At 39.3% G+C, this 14,939-nt stretch overlaps 1 protein-coding gene across 1 annotated transcript; it reads left to right on the forward strand.

The window, feature by feature from the left end:
* The first annotated feature begins 766 nt into the window (after positions 1-766).
* On the forward strand, positions 767-7,806 carry CYP7A1 (cytochrome P450 family 7 subfamily A member 1). Its single transcript, XM_074847349.1, has 6 exons — positions 767-846; positions 2,156-2,396; positions 3,071-3,684; positions 5,003-5,133; positions 6,083-6,258; positions 6,871-7,806. The coding sequence occupies exons 1-6, from the start codon at positions 767-769 to the stop codon at positions 7,168-7,170; spliced, it is 1,542 nt and encodes a 513-aa protein (XP_074703450.1). The 3' UTR covers positions 7,171-7,806.
* The last annotated feature ends 7,133 nt before the right edge of the window (positions 7,807-14,939 follow it).

Consider the following 14,939-nt stretch of genomic DNA (forward strand, 5'->3'; position numbering starts at 1 on the left):
TGAACTCTCAGCACTCAGCAACAGGAAGGGAAAAAGGTTTAATGGGAAAATAAATGGTGATCCAAGGATAATAAAAAAAAAACAAACCAGTATGGTTGTCTAATCCTGCTTTCTTCTCTCTCACACTGCATTATAGAAAGCCCATTTTTTCCTTTCTACCAGAGAAACATTGTTAGAGGGAGCAAGTCCATGTCCACAGCCACCCCTTTTCCCACGGCATAACCCCCACCATTCCCTCTCATAGCAGCACACCAGAGCCAGGGCAGCCCACCAGAAGGAGAAGGGAGTGAGTGAGCAGGCTGGCAGCTGAAGGACCTGCAGCCACCATTCAGGCCAGTCTGAGTCCTCTGGACACCTGTCAGTAGCCATTTCATATATTGCTAAACTTGAACTATAAACTGCAATTAGTAAATCTGCAGGATAGTTCAAAACACACCCGACAGACCTTCAAATTATCAACTATTACAGCTCTTTGATTACTTTGGAACCGCTACTGATATGTGACATCAGCTCAAGGGCATGTCTGCAACTGTCTGCATCAACCGAGTGAAACTCTCTGCAGAAAGATGTCAGAACAGAGACAAAACTGGCTCTCTCCAGAAATGGTTAATCAATAGCTTGCTAGGTTGGCTGAATGCCATTAGATACAGTGGTGCACCTACTGTATATAAATTGTAACCTGTCTTCTGTATCATTCTCAGTCACCTCTCCTGCCATACTGGTAGTTACCAGTTTTCAACTTGGAAGTTTTTGGGCATTACCAGAAATGTTCATAGCATCATGGATCTGGGGAACAGTGATAATACTCTGTTGTGGGTTTTGGTTTCTTCTAGGGAGGAGGAGAAGGTAAGGAATCTATTTGTAAATGAATCTCAGTGTACCTAGCCTTTATTTCTGTCAAATATACTATGTACATAGCTAAAAGAAGTGTAATCTTAACTGTCAGAGGGACAGATGAGGGATAGCATGGGCAACACTGTAGTTTGGTCTTTTGATTTATAATAGAATTTTTCTGTACAAACTTTTTAGCAATAGTGAGGTAATGCCTAGACATAGCTGTAGATACAAATCTATGCATAAATGAGGTACTTCAAATATGAATATGTATGTTCCGATTTCCTGAAGTACTGCATTGTAATCACAGCTAATACCTACTTATATGTAATTATAGTTTAATACCTACTTACAAACATTTGCATATTATCAGTCTGTCATATTCAGTAACACCGTTGTAATACAGATAATATTTATGTACCTTACTATGTTGAATACATATTCCTTAAAAGCATTCATTCTACTGGCACATTTACATAAGGAGCAAGTAGTTTGCTCACCTGTTGTAATTTTGTATTTTTCATCAGTCATTTTCTTGTTTTACTTTAAAAAGTTTGATAAAAAAGGTGAAAATAGTTAACTTCAGATAATAACCATTAGGAATTTACTACAAAACCTAATGTATTATCTGAACATTTTTTTAGCAGCTATGGTGTCCTTATGCAGGAAAGTGGTTTTCTGACTCAAAATAAAAAATATCATTTAAATATATGCTTCACTTTAAGCATATGTTTCACTTAAAGCGTGTGCTTAATGACACTTTGCCTGAAAGACTAACTCATGCTTACTGAAGACCATGGCAAAATTCCCACTGTTTTCAGCAGGATCTGGTCCAAATAGGATATGCCAATAATAACAACCTTTCTACACTAAAAGGCTATTCCCCTTGGTATTCAAATTGAATTGTGGATACCGTTGCCCAAAAATGTATCAGACAATATTAGTGGGATGGATTATTCATTTATGGGAGAATTACATAACTGTGCATGTTAACTAATGGCAACAATTCTGCATATAAATAGGTGAAAAATATACTCCTGATCTAGGGAAAAAAAAAGATGACATAATCAAATTGTGGTTTATTATGTTAATTATAATACAGGCTGTTAAAGTTATTCTTTCTTACATACCATAGACCTCACAATAGGCTTAGTCCTTAAGGAGGAGAAAATGATTTGTCAATATACTATTTGTTTGGGGTTTTTTCTGCATTTTTTTCACATTACAAAAAGCCTAACATCAGTATTTTACTTACCTGGTAGTCCTGGAGAAGAGATCTTTATACATACTTATAAATTCAGGTTTTGTTTGTGTTTTGTAGGCGACAAGGTGAGCCACCACTTGAAAATGGATTCCTTCCATACCTGGGCTGTGCCTTGCAGTTTGGTGCCAACCCCCTTGAATTCCTCAGAGAAAAGCGGGAGAAGCATGGCCACATTTTCACTTGCCGAGTAGCAGGGAAATACATTCATTTCCTCACTGACCCTTTTTCATACCATGCATTGATTCGCCAGGGAAAACACTTGGACTGGAAAAAGTTCCATTTTGCTACTTCTGCCAAGGTACCCCGTTAAAAATGGTTTTAATATCTAACATGCAAAGTATCTGCTGTCAGGACAGATGTACCCAGTTAATCCCTATATCATAACTATGCCTTTGGAATAGAATTGGTTTTACATTTCTGCATCTTTATTGGTTTAAAACATTGGGGTCTTTTCTCCCCTTTCCTTAATGGAAATCACCATAAAGGTGATTCGGATTGTCCAAGAATGACATTATTTAGCCATGTAGTATCTCAAAGTGCTAAAGCAGAAATACAATTTGCACCATCTGCAAAATTATGATATAGCTTGCCAAAGCTGAAACCTTCTTCAGGAGGTTCTCACTACTATGGAAGATTTGATCCTAATGCCTTAAAAAAATATGCAACAGAGTAGGAGCTCAGTCAAACTTACTGAAGTAAGCAAAAAGGCTCCTGTTGATATCAGTGGGAGCTGAATGAAGGTCTAGGTAACCACATGCATTTATTTGTAAGCATCTATTCAAATCTATTTTTCATTTGCCTACTTAACTGCTATGGTTCGCTGAGAAAGTATCAGTTCTACTATTAACAGCCCTTATTATGCTTCCCTCTAGTAAGCTATAAAGTTTTACTTTGGCTTTAATTCCTGTTAGACTTTATCATTGAGTTTATGATGGGCCTTATTTATCATGCATAAAATTTATTTTGTGACAGGCTTTTGGACATGGTAGCATTGACCCAGCAGAGGGAAACACCACTGAAAATTTTCATCAGACTTTCATTAGAACCCTTCAGGGCAATGCTCTAGATGCCCTCATTGAAGCAATGATGGAAAACCTACAGTACGTCATGTTGCAGTCAAGAACATCTAAACTTCAGTCTAATACCTGGGTGACAGAAGGACTTTATACGTTCTGTTGCCAGGTGATGTTCGAGTCTGGCTTTTTAACGCTTTTTGGTAAAGAATTTAATTCAAATAATGACAAAAATCCATCATCAAAGCAGGAAACTGAGAGAGCTCATATCCTAAAGGCCCTTGAAAACTTCAAGGAATTTGATAGGATCTTTCCAGCCCTAGTGGCGGGGCTGCCTATCCACCTTTTCAAGAGTGCTCACAGCGCACGTGAGAAGCTAGGAGAAGCACTCCTCCACAAGAACCTCCTGAAGAGGGACAACCTCTCTGAGCTTGTCACCCTCCGCATGTTCCTGAATGACACTCTGTCAACCTTTGATGACATGGAAAAAGCAAAGACCCACGTGGCAGTGCTCTGGGCCTCACAAGCCAACACCATTCCTGCCACGTTTTGGAGCTTGTTCTATCTCCTTAAGTAAGTCCCAATGCTTCCTCTTTCCAAACAAGAAAAATGTTTGTTATCTTTCAGAAACCAGTTCATTAATACAAGCAAATTCCACTGCTTGGTACCTCATCAGTGTCAAAAAACTCACTGATTACAACAGAAGTGGCATGTTGTTCCAGACTTCCACAGAAACCCCCTTCACTCGTCTGAGATCAAATAGTGGTACCACAGAGCAATTCTGTAGAAGTTTTTTTTAAAAAAACACTCCAGGGGAATGCTACACTTTGTCAAGACAATTTTGGGTCAAATCTACATGATATGACATTAAAAGTGCTGTTTACAGTCAGAACATTAATTGTATTGAAGGCTCCCAGTATAATTGGACATTTTTACACCATCTTACTAGAGCAGGCAAAATGAGCTTTAACTTCATTATTGTTTTCACAGACACTTAATAGAAAATAGTTTATACATTGATAGATCTTACTGAGGTTGCAGTGCAGACTGCAGCTGCTGAGCTTGTTACTCATGAGAGGAGTGCACAGTTCAGATAATACTACTAAATGTCCATTTTAGAGTGGGCCTCTGTGGAGTGTAATCTACCTCAACATAACTAACTCTTAAGTATGTATCTAAATTGCTGACATTTTTATTTAGCCACTGGCTTGCACCCTCATATGTACCTGCCAATGCTAATATCTGAGGTTCTTTAGTACTTTTCACTCCAAGAATGAATTGGCTTTAGGTCTTCTGGCCTTGGAGTCTTTTAAAACCTTGATTGATTGTGTCTTCATCAAGACACTATTGCATCCTGTATTATTATCTATACATATTTCACCATAGCCCATGGATTCTGTGTATGTAAGAAAGTCTAGACAGTGATGGATACTATATGGACTTTTAGTATTAGGAAGATTCTTTTCAGTTAGACATCATCCAGGATAAGTGATGTTATAAAACTGATCTATAACACTATTCCTACATTTTCTGCCTGCAGTGGGGCTATTTGCTAATCTACAACTGATTGTTCTATTTCTTATTCTTGGCATTCCTTTTTAGTGACATTACTGTTTATTACCTGAGGTCTGCACATCAGTTCTGTCCCACTTGTCATTGGAGACAGAATCAAATACTTGGGGTTCTTTTCCTTTTTTTGAAGCTATTGTACCTCTGCCAAGACATGAAAAAGTGTCATTGCAGCATTAGCTGCAACATTTTAATTTTAGAAGGTTGTACTTGTCAGCTAGCAAACTAAATTTTAGTCAGGAAGAAAGTTAATGGCAAAACTGCTTTTTTAAAGCATTCTTAAGTGTAAAATCATGTTATTCTTCTGCTCTTTTGATCTTAGGAGTCCAGAAGCAATGAGAGCTGCTACCAAAGAAGTGCAGAGTACTTTGGAAAGTGCCGGAGAAAAGATCAACTTAGATGGCAACCATATTTCCTTGAACCGAAAACAGCTGGATAATATGCCAGTACTAGGTATGATTATTTTATGCAGGAGTACCAGAAATCACCCCACAATTTTCACCGTCTTCTATTTGTTACCATATAAATGCTTGCTATGGAATGACTATGGAATTAGCCAATAAACACCATAACAAAAACTTGTATGTTCCTTAGCAGTAGCCAACCCATTCAGTCTTCCCAATTTCCCAGGTGGTACTGAAAGTATCAAAATTCACATGAACAGCACTTTTTCGTGGGTAATGGCATATCTCAATACTGCTACACAGCTACATAACATAGTATTGGAGACCCATGGATAATTCAGAAGAATATTTTGTTTAGTAATGCATTTAGATCAAATAAAAGGGTGTTGCCAAATTTTATATCCCAATTCTTATGATGTGAAGCAATATCTTCTAATACCATTACTTTTATTTCTTAATATTTTTCAAATTATAGGCACATTTTTCAAAAGTGTCCAAGTTACAGAGAGTTTTGAAAATGTCACCCTTTAACTACTGTTGCTTTTTTTTTAAAAAAAAAAAAATCTGCTTATGTTGAAACAAAATAGAACAAGTTACTTTTTATGAGTACTGGTTTTTATGTACCACCTCTTAAAATTTCAGAAAATCCTGATCACTGTACTGTTTCTTCTTCTTGTTATGTTTCCAGTTTTAACTGGTTTGTACTGTATCTCAGAGTGGAAATATGTCTCACTTTCAAATATTCTGTTGCACCAACTATGGGTATTTTTCTAGGGGAAAGCGGATTATGTTCTTGGTGTTATCTGCAGAAGGGGTAATATGCTAAAAAGAAATGAGAAAGATACTTTCCTAGGCATTTAGAAAGTTATTGTTAAAACATTTCTTCTAATAAATGCAGGGTTTGATAATGGGTCTGAAATACTTCAAAATGCATGACCTCCCCCAAGGACATACACATACTATTTCCATGGTAATCGTTCCTTTTCCTCTCCCGATAGACAGCATCATCAAGGAGGCAATGAGGCTATCAAGTGCATCCATGACTTTCCGAGTTGCCAAGGAGGATTTCACTTTGCACTTAGAGAATGATTTTTACAACATTCGCAGTGATGACATTGTAGCTCTTTACCCTCAACTGTTGCATTTTGATCCAGAAATCTATGCTGATCCCTTGGTAAGTATTTATCAAAATTCATTAAACTCTGAGCTCTAGCAGAAGTTAACATGCCTTTAAATAGAGCATTTATCATGGGTCCCCCTATGATTGGTTTTCTGTTGTACTCCAGAGAGTCTGTTCTTACACCTGGAGACGTAATGATAGGCAAGAAAAAGAATAAAGTCAGTGCAAGCACTACCTGCAAAACATGATTTGGCGTAACCAAAAAGTGTGCTTCCAGCCCAAGACAGCCTTTTACTTACTGCTTTCCTTAGTGAGGAAGGATCACCATTATGAGGGGGGGTTAAGGGAGGACAAGGATAAGGATAATATTTTCCCAAAGGCACAGAATGAGAAATCTTCCAGTTCTGCTGTGTGAATAAGGATGCAGGTTATAATCCTTATTTTAAGAGGTCAGAAGAGAAAAGAAGAGTTATCAGCAAAGAACCTGGGATCATGTCCCACATACCAGAACTTCTCAGGGGCTACCATCTCCAAAACAGCACCATTGGGCCTGGCACTACTGTACCATGCTTTTCTTTCCCAGTCTGCATTTTGTGTCTTAATGGCATTATCTAGTCTTTGGAGGTATTCAGATATCAAGTAACTCTTTTGTGGGTTTAATTACAGACGTTCAAATATGATCGCTTTCTCAATGAGAACGGAGAAGAAAAGACTGACTTCTACCGCAATGGTCGCAAGTTAAAGTATTACTATATGCCATTTGGGACAGGCATAGCAAAATGCCCTGGAAGGTTATTTGCCGTCCATGAAATTAAACAATTCTTGGTTTTGATTTTTTCATATTTTGAGATAGAGCTTGTGGACAATAATGTGCAATGTCCTTCTTTAGATCAATCCCGTGCAGGACTGGGTATTTTGCAACCAGCCAATGACATTGATTTCAGGTATAGACTGAAATGCCTATGAATATATATATTATACATATAAACTATGTACTATATAACATATACTTTATGTATATTTTATGTATATATGCAAATGAAATGTTGCAAGTCTTGGGGAAATTCTATATGAAGATGTTAATTCATCAATCTAATGGAAAATGCATAAGGTATACCACTATGGTACCGGCATGCAGTGGGTTTGATGCACTATGTTGATTACAAATGTCTCCCCTTTTACCAACCATTTTGAAATGCAAGTTAAGATTTTGAACTGTGTGTGTACAGTAGTTCTTTTTTTTCTGTCAGCAAATACTTTCCCAGAGTTAGCTAGAATTCCATCAGCTAATTCAAAATAATTGTCAAAATTCAGCTACAGTTAAAGCATATTCTTTTTTGTAACTGAAATGTTGGGGGTGGTGGTTCTCCCCACAGGTGAAATAAAATTTTTGTTGTGTAAAGGCAGATTCGCAGTGAGGAAGAAAGAGTTTCCTGGGGAAGTACCTTTATGGTTTTATGAAAAACTAGAAAAAGACTTGAGGAAAACCTACAAAAATGTTCACGTTCTAGTGAAACTGAAAAACTTGTATTATATTCATTCTAATATACTTCTTTTCAGAAAGCTGTAACTATTAAAATAAATGATATTGGCTGAACCAAATGCATCTCTAGACTGTCATTTTAATGTCTTAACTATCAAAGATCTATGCACTCATCCAAAGCCACCTAATCCAGCTTTAAATAACCAGCTCAAATGCCAATATGGAGATAAATAAATAGCCAACATATATTCACCAGTGGTTCTGGTTGGATTTTGCACCATTGTCTGAACTCTATATTTCCATAAGCCTCCATTGGTCATACTCCCAGGTCTTCCTAGTCTAATTGCATTAAAGTTATCATGGATAGTATGCCCACACATTTCATTTTTAGTGGTGGTGTGCCCATAAGAACGATTGTTCCAGGAATAATAGAATTTGGTTCTCTGTAGCATCCTTGTCCTTTCCTGCTGCAAATGATGGATGGATGTCACAAAAGTCCATTTTTTAATGAAACTTCTTCAGGCTGAAAGAGATAGTTTTCTTATCATCTGCCAACGAAAAGAACAAATGGACTTAAAATATTATTATTATCCTTTTTTTGTATGTTTCTAAGGACTTATGGTCTGACCTTTTCTCCTTGACTCAAAAGTAAGTCTCATCACAGAAGATTAGATGCAGGACTATTAGATACTTTCAAATTTCACATTCTGGCAAGACATCCAGTCTAGCTGATAGAACTCTTCGTAAACATGGAATTTTGTATTGAGTCCTAGAACTGCTTTCTCTTCTCACTATCCACTGTGCTAAATATTCAAAGACAAATAAAAATATTCTGTAGTGTGTGATTATTTATTACCTGTGTTATCTTCGTAATTTTATTTAATCTTTTTTCATTTTCTAAGAACAGAGAACACCAATTTGTTGCCATTTGCAATATGTATAATATTAAACTATTATGTATAATGCAAGTGGTTTTGAATTATTTAGTTCCCTTGGTAAGTGAAGTATCCACTCTTCAGGTACAGCTTGTTTTCATACTTCTGTCAATTATATTTTTGTATGATTTATATAAATTATAGCACATTCAGTGAAAGCTAGTACTGATTCAGAGAACACATGAAAGCCTGACGTTATCATTATTACATGTGCCCTGGCACACACTATTACCATTAGACTGTCTACCCCCCCTTCTTAAACAGATCCTGCTTAAAACAACAGTTTTTGAGGGTACAATGTTTTAAGCAAAATACCTTTCCTTGATGAAAGGGAATTCAACATAGAATTACAACAGCAGATAACAAAAGATAAGGACTGCTAAACTAATTATAGGCTCTCTGGAAAATTAAGCCTTCTTTTACATCCTCTTGTCTCATTCAAACTGACTGCTCCAGACTGCTCTGACTGTGGTTTAATGTTTTCTTTCAGCTTCCTTGGTCTATGAGAAATTTAAGTATTCAGTAGCTCCTAGAGCTGATCTGACTTTCAGCTACCCAAGTGTGGGAAAATAATGGAAGATTGGCGAGGAGGATTGTAAACACGCTCAAGTGACTTGCAGCTGAGGTGTCAAAAAACCACATATATCATGCTAATAGTTGTTTGGCCTTGTGGTTAGAGAAGTAGAACCTCTGTGTTTAGATAACATAGGCCTGTGATAGACTTAGAGGCACCCTATCGAACATGCTTGAGATTCCTGCCCTGCTGTGGGAAAGATCAAAGCACAGTGATGAACTAAGCCTGCGCGAATCCCTGATAAACAGGTGAAAACAGCAGATTTGATGATCCTCTAGCATAGACCAAGCTCTGCAGTGCCTGTGACCCCACCTGTGTGCCTCTGCCCGGGTGCTGTTTTGGGGATCCCCCAGTTGGTGAGGTAACAAAAATAAATTTACTCTTTGCATTTCATCCATGGTTTTGTGGTTGTTCCTGCGTCCTGCCTGTGCTTGCTCACACACCAGGGAATACCAGCAGTAGAGAACTGAGGGGAAGGTAAAAACACCACAGGATTCACCCTGCAGATTAAAATCAAGTTCTGAACATTTTGGGGAAGCTCTTGACTTTATCGCCAAGTGTCAATGCTCTCAGAGACAGCACAGGAGATGCAAAAGCCAGCAACTCCGTGTCTTGGCACTTCTTCCTCCTTCCCCTGCCATGTGATAATCCTGGTCCACTGGAATTATGTTCTCAGGACTTTGCTTGACTGGCCAAATCTCATTACTCAGTCTCCCCACTATGCTGACAGTGTGTGCATTAGGTCTGATGACTGTTTTCTTTCCCGGGACTCTAAAACCCACTCTTCCCTCATCCTCTAATTCTTCCCCTTGTTATATTCCATTTTCATTCCTTCTGGATAGTTGCTACATGGGCAGAGCTACAGAGGTAATAGGAAAGATATTGGTGTGGTCTCTCTGGTCCTTCAATCTCTTCATAGGGACTTCAGCATTTTAACTAGAAGTTCAGCTAGGAGGAACCATGGCACATTTTTCATTGCAGCAGACATATAGGGAGAAGCTTCAGTTTCTGTTTGAGGTTTACTTTTTTGTTGCTTTTTTCAGTGAGCATTAGATCAGTCTTTAATGTTCAATATGTACCAGATAAATGCTACAAATACGTTAGGTTTTATCTATAGCCTTCAGACAATTTTGCACCAAGAAGATGAAGAGCAAGCAAATAAAAATTGTGAAGTTCTGTCAGGCTGGACTTCTATTTACAGATTTATGTTTGACTTTGAAGTCAGTGCTAAAAGTGTTGACATTCTAGAACAGAAAGTGCTTTACTGAAGCTTGCATAAATCCCTATGAATTTCTAATGGAAATAATCTGAACCTGGTCTTAAAGGTCTATTTGCAATTAAAATAACTACATTTTTTTTAAAAAAATTGTAATATATATTGATGCACATGATAAACAACTTTGCTTTAAAAATTATTTACTCCGGTATGAAAAGTACAAAGCTTTGTTATCAAAGAAATCTTAATAAATCCAAGTCCAATGGAAAAGAGATATAGGCGTGCTAAGGTATGACTAAGGAATGACCCAAACTCCCAAATGTTCATGCAATGCAACTCTCTTACAATAATAATAATATATCTGCATACTTTAAAATGGCCAGCTTTAGTACACCTCACATTGCTCTCCTGGAGACCTAATTCAAAGATTTCCTAACAGAGACAGCAAGACCATTCCTGGGTAACAAACCACAGCAGAGGCAGGCGTGAGTGTCCATATCCATCCCACCCAAGTCCAATGTCTTAACTGCAGAGTCACCATAGATTGGCAGAAGTCAGCACTGTCGCCAGATACGGGGTCCTGCAGGGGTAGCTCAGGTGCTCCTGCCCAAAACTCCTGTTGGAGCATAGCCCTCGCCACTCAGCTTCCTATCACTCCTCTGTTGCTGGGGCAGCAATTCTCCATGGACAGATGGACCCATAACCTGTGGATTGATATTTGGTGTATAAAACAACAGAGGCGACCAGCTCTTTCTGCCCAGTTCTGAACTCCTGTAACATGAGGAGTATATTAGCATGTCTTCAGGGGACTCTGCAGAGCAATGGCACTTTTAAATGTTGACCTAGTGTTATGCAGCTGAAAAGATCCAGTATAACCCCTGAGTATACTTCCACTTTGTGACAAAAGACATAGAGATGAACAACTTGAATAGTTTTGGATAGGAATTTCTTCTTTTTTTATATTGGCTATATACAAGTATCTTTGTTTGCTGCCATGGCTGCTAATTTTCTAACCTTAGTTATACCCCTGTTACCAGGGTCACACAGATGCAAGTGAGGGGACAAAAGAGTACAAAGTCTGTGGCTGCTATGCCTCAGCTAATGTAATCAAATACTTCAACAATCGATAGTCATCTGCCTTGCCAGGGTCATGGACACCACAAGGTTATAACAGGGCAATTCTCTTTGCTGCCTCTCCTAATAGCAGTACTTTTCTTAAGATAGGAGACAAAAAAAAAAGTAAGACTAAACATCGTAAGAGCAATTAGAAAAATATTGGACAGATCCAGGCTGGTAGGAAGGAGGCAGCCTCTGCCATGGGTTGTGTGAGTATTTCACATTACATTCTTACTAGGTAAAATGCATAAAGAGATATGGACAGATGCGGGGAAAAGACCTCACCTCCAGGTAAGAACCTTAACCATTAGGTTAGCTCAAGCATTCACTCCTTTTCTCAAGGCACCTGTAGCCTGTTTTCACTGAAAAATGGAACAGATTCAACAGGACAATTTGCATGACTCTCTGATGGTACCCTTATAGCTAAAGTGCTCTCTTAGCTGAGAAAAGATTCAATTTTGACATGGGATTGAAGTCCCTGAGGTAGAGGAGGGTACTGAGCCCAATCTCTCCCAGGGGACAACTCCAACCTTGTGGTTTTCCCATAAAGAGTAAGAGTGAGGGGTACCTCCTCAGGGAGGCACAAGCACATTATAGATTAGGTGCACCAAGGAGTTTAAGGGATCAAGCTTTTGTGGACCCAGATGAGCTCTGTGTTGGGCTAGCCAGGTTCCTCTGCACAGCAATCTCGGGATTAGGAGCAAGACACTGGCAGCTGAGTGAGAGCAGGTGGCTCAGTAACCCAGCAGAAGGAGGCATTTTGGCTGAGCAGATGGAATCTAGGCAGTGAAAATATTTTACAGTTTTCAAGCTAAAAGAAATCTTTACCTCATCATGGAGTTCTTGGAGGTGACACGATGACCTGACTAACGAAACAAGACATGTTATCAGAAAACAAGACAGTTACATTTCTGAAACCACGCTGGCCATAGCTGTTGTTCACCAGCTAGGATTCATCCACAGAGAAACTACCCCAGATAATCTTTTGCTGGATGTTAAGGATCGTGTAAAACTACCCTGGGCAGAGTCATCTGCCTCCAGCAGGCTGAAGCAGCTCCTTTCAGCAACGTGAGCATGAAGCAGCAGCAGCCACACTCAGAGGCAGCAGTGGCAGTCTTGGGAGCAGTGTGGGTGGGGGGGGGTGTCTCAGTGGTTGGGACTTGGCCCTTGTCAGCAGCAGCACACTGGTAATTTTCTCAAAGTTAAGGGTCAGCCTGGAACTGCTTGACAGGATGAAGCTAAAACCATCCTAGCCAAATTTTAAAAGGAAGAAGCTGCCACCATGTTGTGTGGGGACTTGATCTGTGAGGCTTGCTTTGAGGAGCTCCCCAATGACAGAGGGAGAGGACCTCCTCTGGTCTATGGATCCTGATGGGCTGCATGTCAAAGCTGTGTGCAAAGTTCTGCTCTTCTCAGTCAAAACTACAGCACTTCTGGGCTCAAACAGAAGCAGAACTGTAGGCACCAAGTAACAGAGCTGCCACTAAGTTCAGGCAGCCACTCTTCAACTTGTCAACAGTGACTTTGGTGACTGTGGTTTTGAACACAGATTTTCAAGCCCTACCTAAAGTTCTTAAATTGTTTTTGTATTTTACTGTAGAAATATCAGGATAAACTGATGGTTATATTATAAAACCTTTCATGCAAGATTATGAAGAAAAAAAAAAGGGGAATCAAAAAGAGGAAACAAAAAGAGAAACCCTCACGGGATACTTTTTTTGAAAGCATGAAATAAATTTTAGTGATAACTATAGCCTAGTTGCCAATAGGGTGCTTCAAAAGATATTGTTCATGGTCTTGGTGTAAATGGTTAGCTGTAGCAGCATAAATAGGTATTTGCCATTTATGAACTGCACAGAGTGCTACAGTCGCATGTCAGCAGCCTGAAGATAGGGCCAAGATCTGCTCTCATTTACACCACCATAAGGTCAACACAGTTAAACAGCACACAGAGGGGGCTTGATCATAATTGTGCCTACAGTCTATCCCTCTAGCTAGCTGCATACAGGAGGTTTGGTGGTAAAAGCAGTCATTGCCTCATAATAACCTTAGAATTAAACAATAAAAGGGTTACATACTATTAAATGGACTGCTGTCAGTGTAAATACTCAGCTTGCTAACTGTTGTTGACTTTAATTGTTTTTTGCCAAGACAGACAACTCTGTGGGACACACTTCAAATCAAATGATCTTCAGTGGTCCACGTGTCATGAAAGGAGAGAGAGGTCACTTCAGAGCAATTCACTGAAGAGCCACAGATTTTTAAAACGAAAAGTTCATTTTACATAATTCACCGATAAATAAGATCCTGCAGACCCTACTTACCTTTTTAAGGATAACAGGAATTTCTGAAATTCTTCTCATCAGATAGCAGGATCCCATAGAGATTTTGAAAGATTAAAACACCTTGGATGACTGAATTACTCTTGTTTTGAGAGCTCTCCAGTGTGAGGAGCCGTGTAATCATTTCTTAGTAACATTAGTGTAATAGTTGATTGGAAGTGGTAACTGCAGACTTGAGACATACAAACATCCACAAGAACATCATTAAAGACCATAGGCTGGAAAAGGCCAGGCTAGAGGTCCACTTCACCCAAGGTATGGCAAGAGGTCCACTTTACCCAGGAGTATGGCAAGCACGAGCGGAGATTCCTCAGGATCTGTATAAGGCTCCTGAGTAATGGACTTGCTCTCAGAGATGCTCAACCTACAAGTGCTTGTCACTTTTCAAGAAGACAACTGTTTTTCTGTCAGGTTCCGGAGGGCTTTGGGAGGCCTCCACCCTCATGTTAGCTGCTGGCAAACACCCTGTGCAAAGGGCTTGCTGGCAGGAGTGAGGGGCCCAGTCCTCACCACCGCTGTGATGTGCCTGTGCCCACTGTGCCATGGTGAGTCTCACCTTTTGCTCAGTTTATAGAGAGATCAGTGCCAGTTCCCCTGGCTCTTCTCAGCCATACAGACACTTGGCCTATATTGCATGGAGTGCCTCAAAAGATAAAACAGAGCTTGCAAGAGAATTGTGGACAGATATGAACATTTGGTGCCTGCAAAAGCTTTATCACTCACCACCATGAGCTTGCATGGCTGGTTTGAAGCACAGAGTGAGGAACATGGCCCAAAGGGTTGCATCAGTGGGTGGGAGGAGATTGCTGACCTACCATGACTTCAGCTCTGTTCCCTTCTTTAATGATAATTGCTCCTTAAGCTGAGGGAAAGACTTCCTCTCTGCTTTATGTGACATTTCCGCTAGACTGCTCAGCCCAAGTAAGCGAAGTCTCAGGAAAGGCAAACAGTCACGGGAAAGCTTTCCAGAAATACATCCTCCACATTGAATGACTCATTTAATGGCTGTTCTATTTTCTAGATGTAAGAATCTGGAATAAGGAATAATATCCTTATGAGGATTAAAAGC

Source organism: Strix aluco, chromosome 1 (assembly GCF_031877795.1).
Source record: "Strix aluco isolate bStrAlu1 chromosome 1, bStrAlu1.hap1, whole genome shotgun sequence".
In the NCBI taxonomy this organism is placed as follows: Eukaryota; Metazoa; Chordata; class Aves; order Strigiformes; family Strigidae; genus Strix; species Strix aluco.

Excerpts from the sequence above, each read along its gene's own strand:
- CYP7A1 (XM_074847349.1), top strand. The coding sequence starts at position 767 with ATGTTCATAGCATCATGGATCTGGGGAACAGTGATAATACTCTGTTGT. Across the intron at positions 847-2,155 it reads CTTCTAGGGAGGAGGAGAAG|GCGACAAGGTGAGCCACCAC; the intron begins GTAAGGAATCTA and ends TGTGTTTTGTAG. Across the intron at positions 5,134-6,082 it reads GGATAATATGCCAGTACTAG|ACAGCATCATCAAGGAGGCA; the intron begins GTATGATTATTT and ends CTCTCCCGATAG.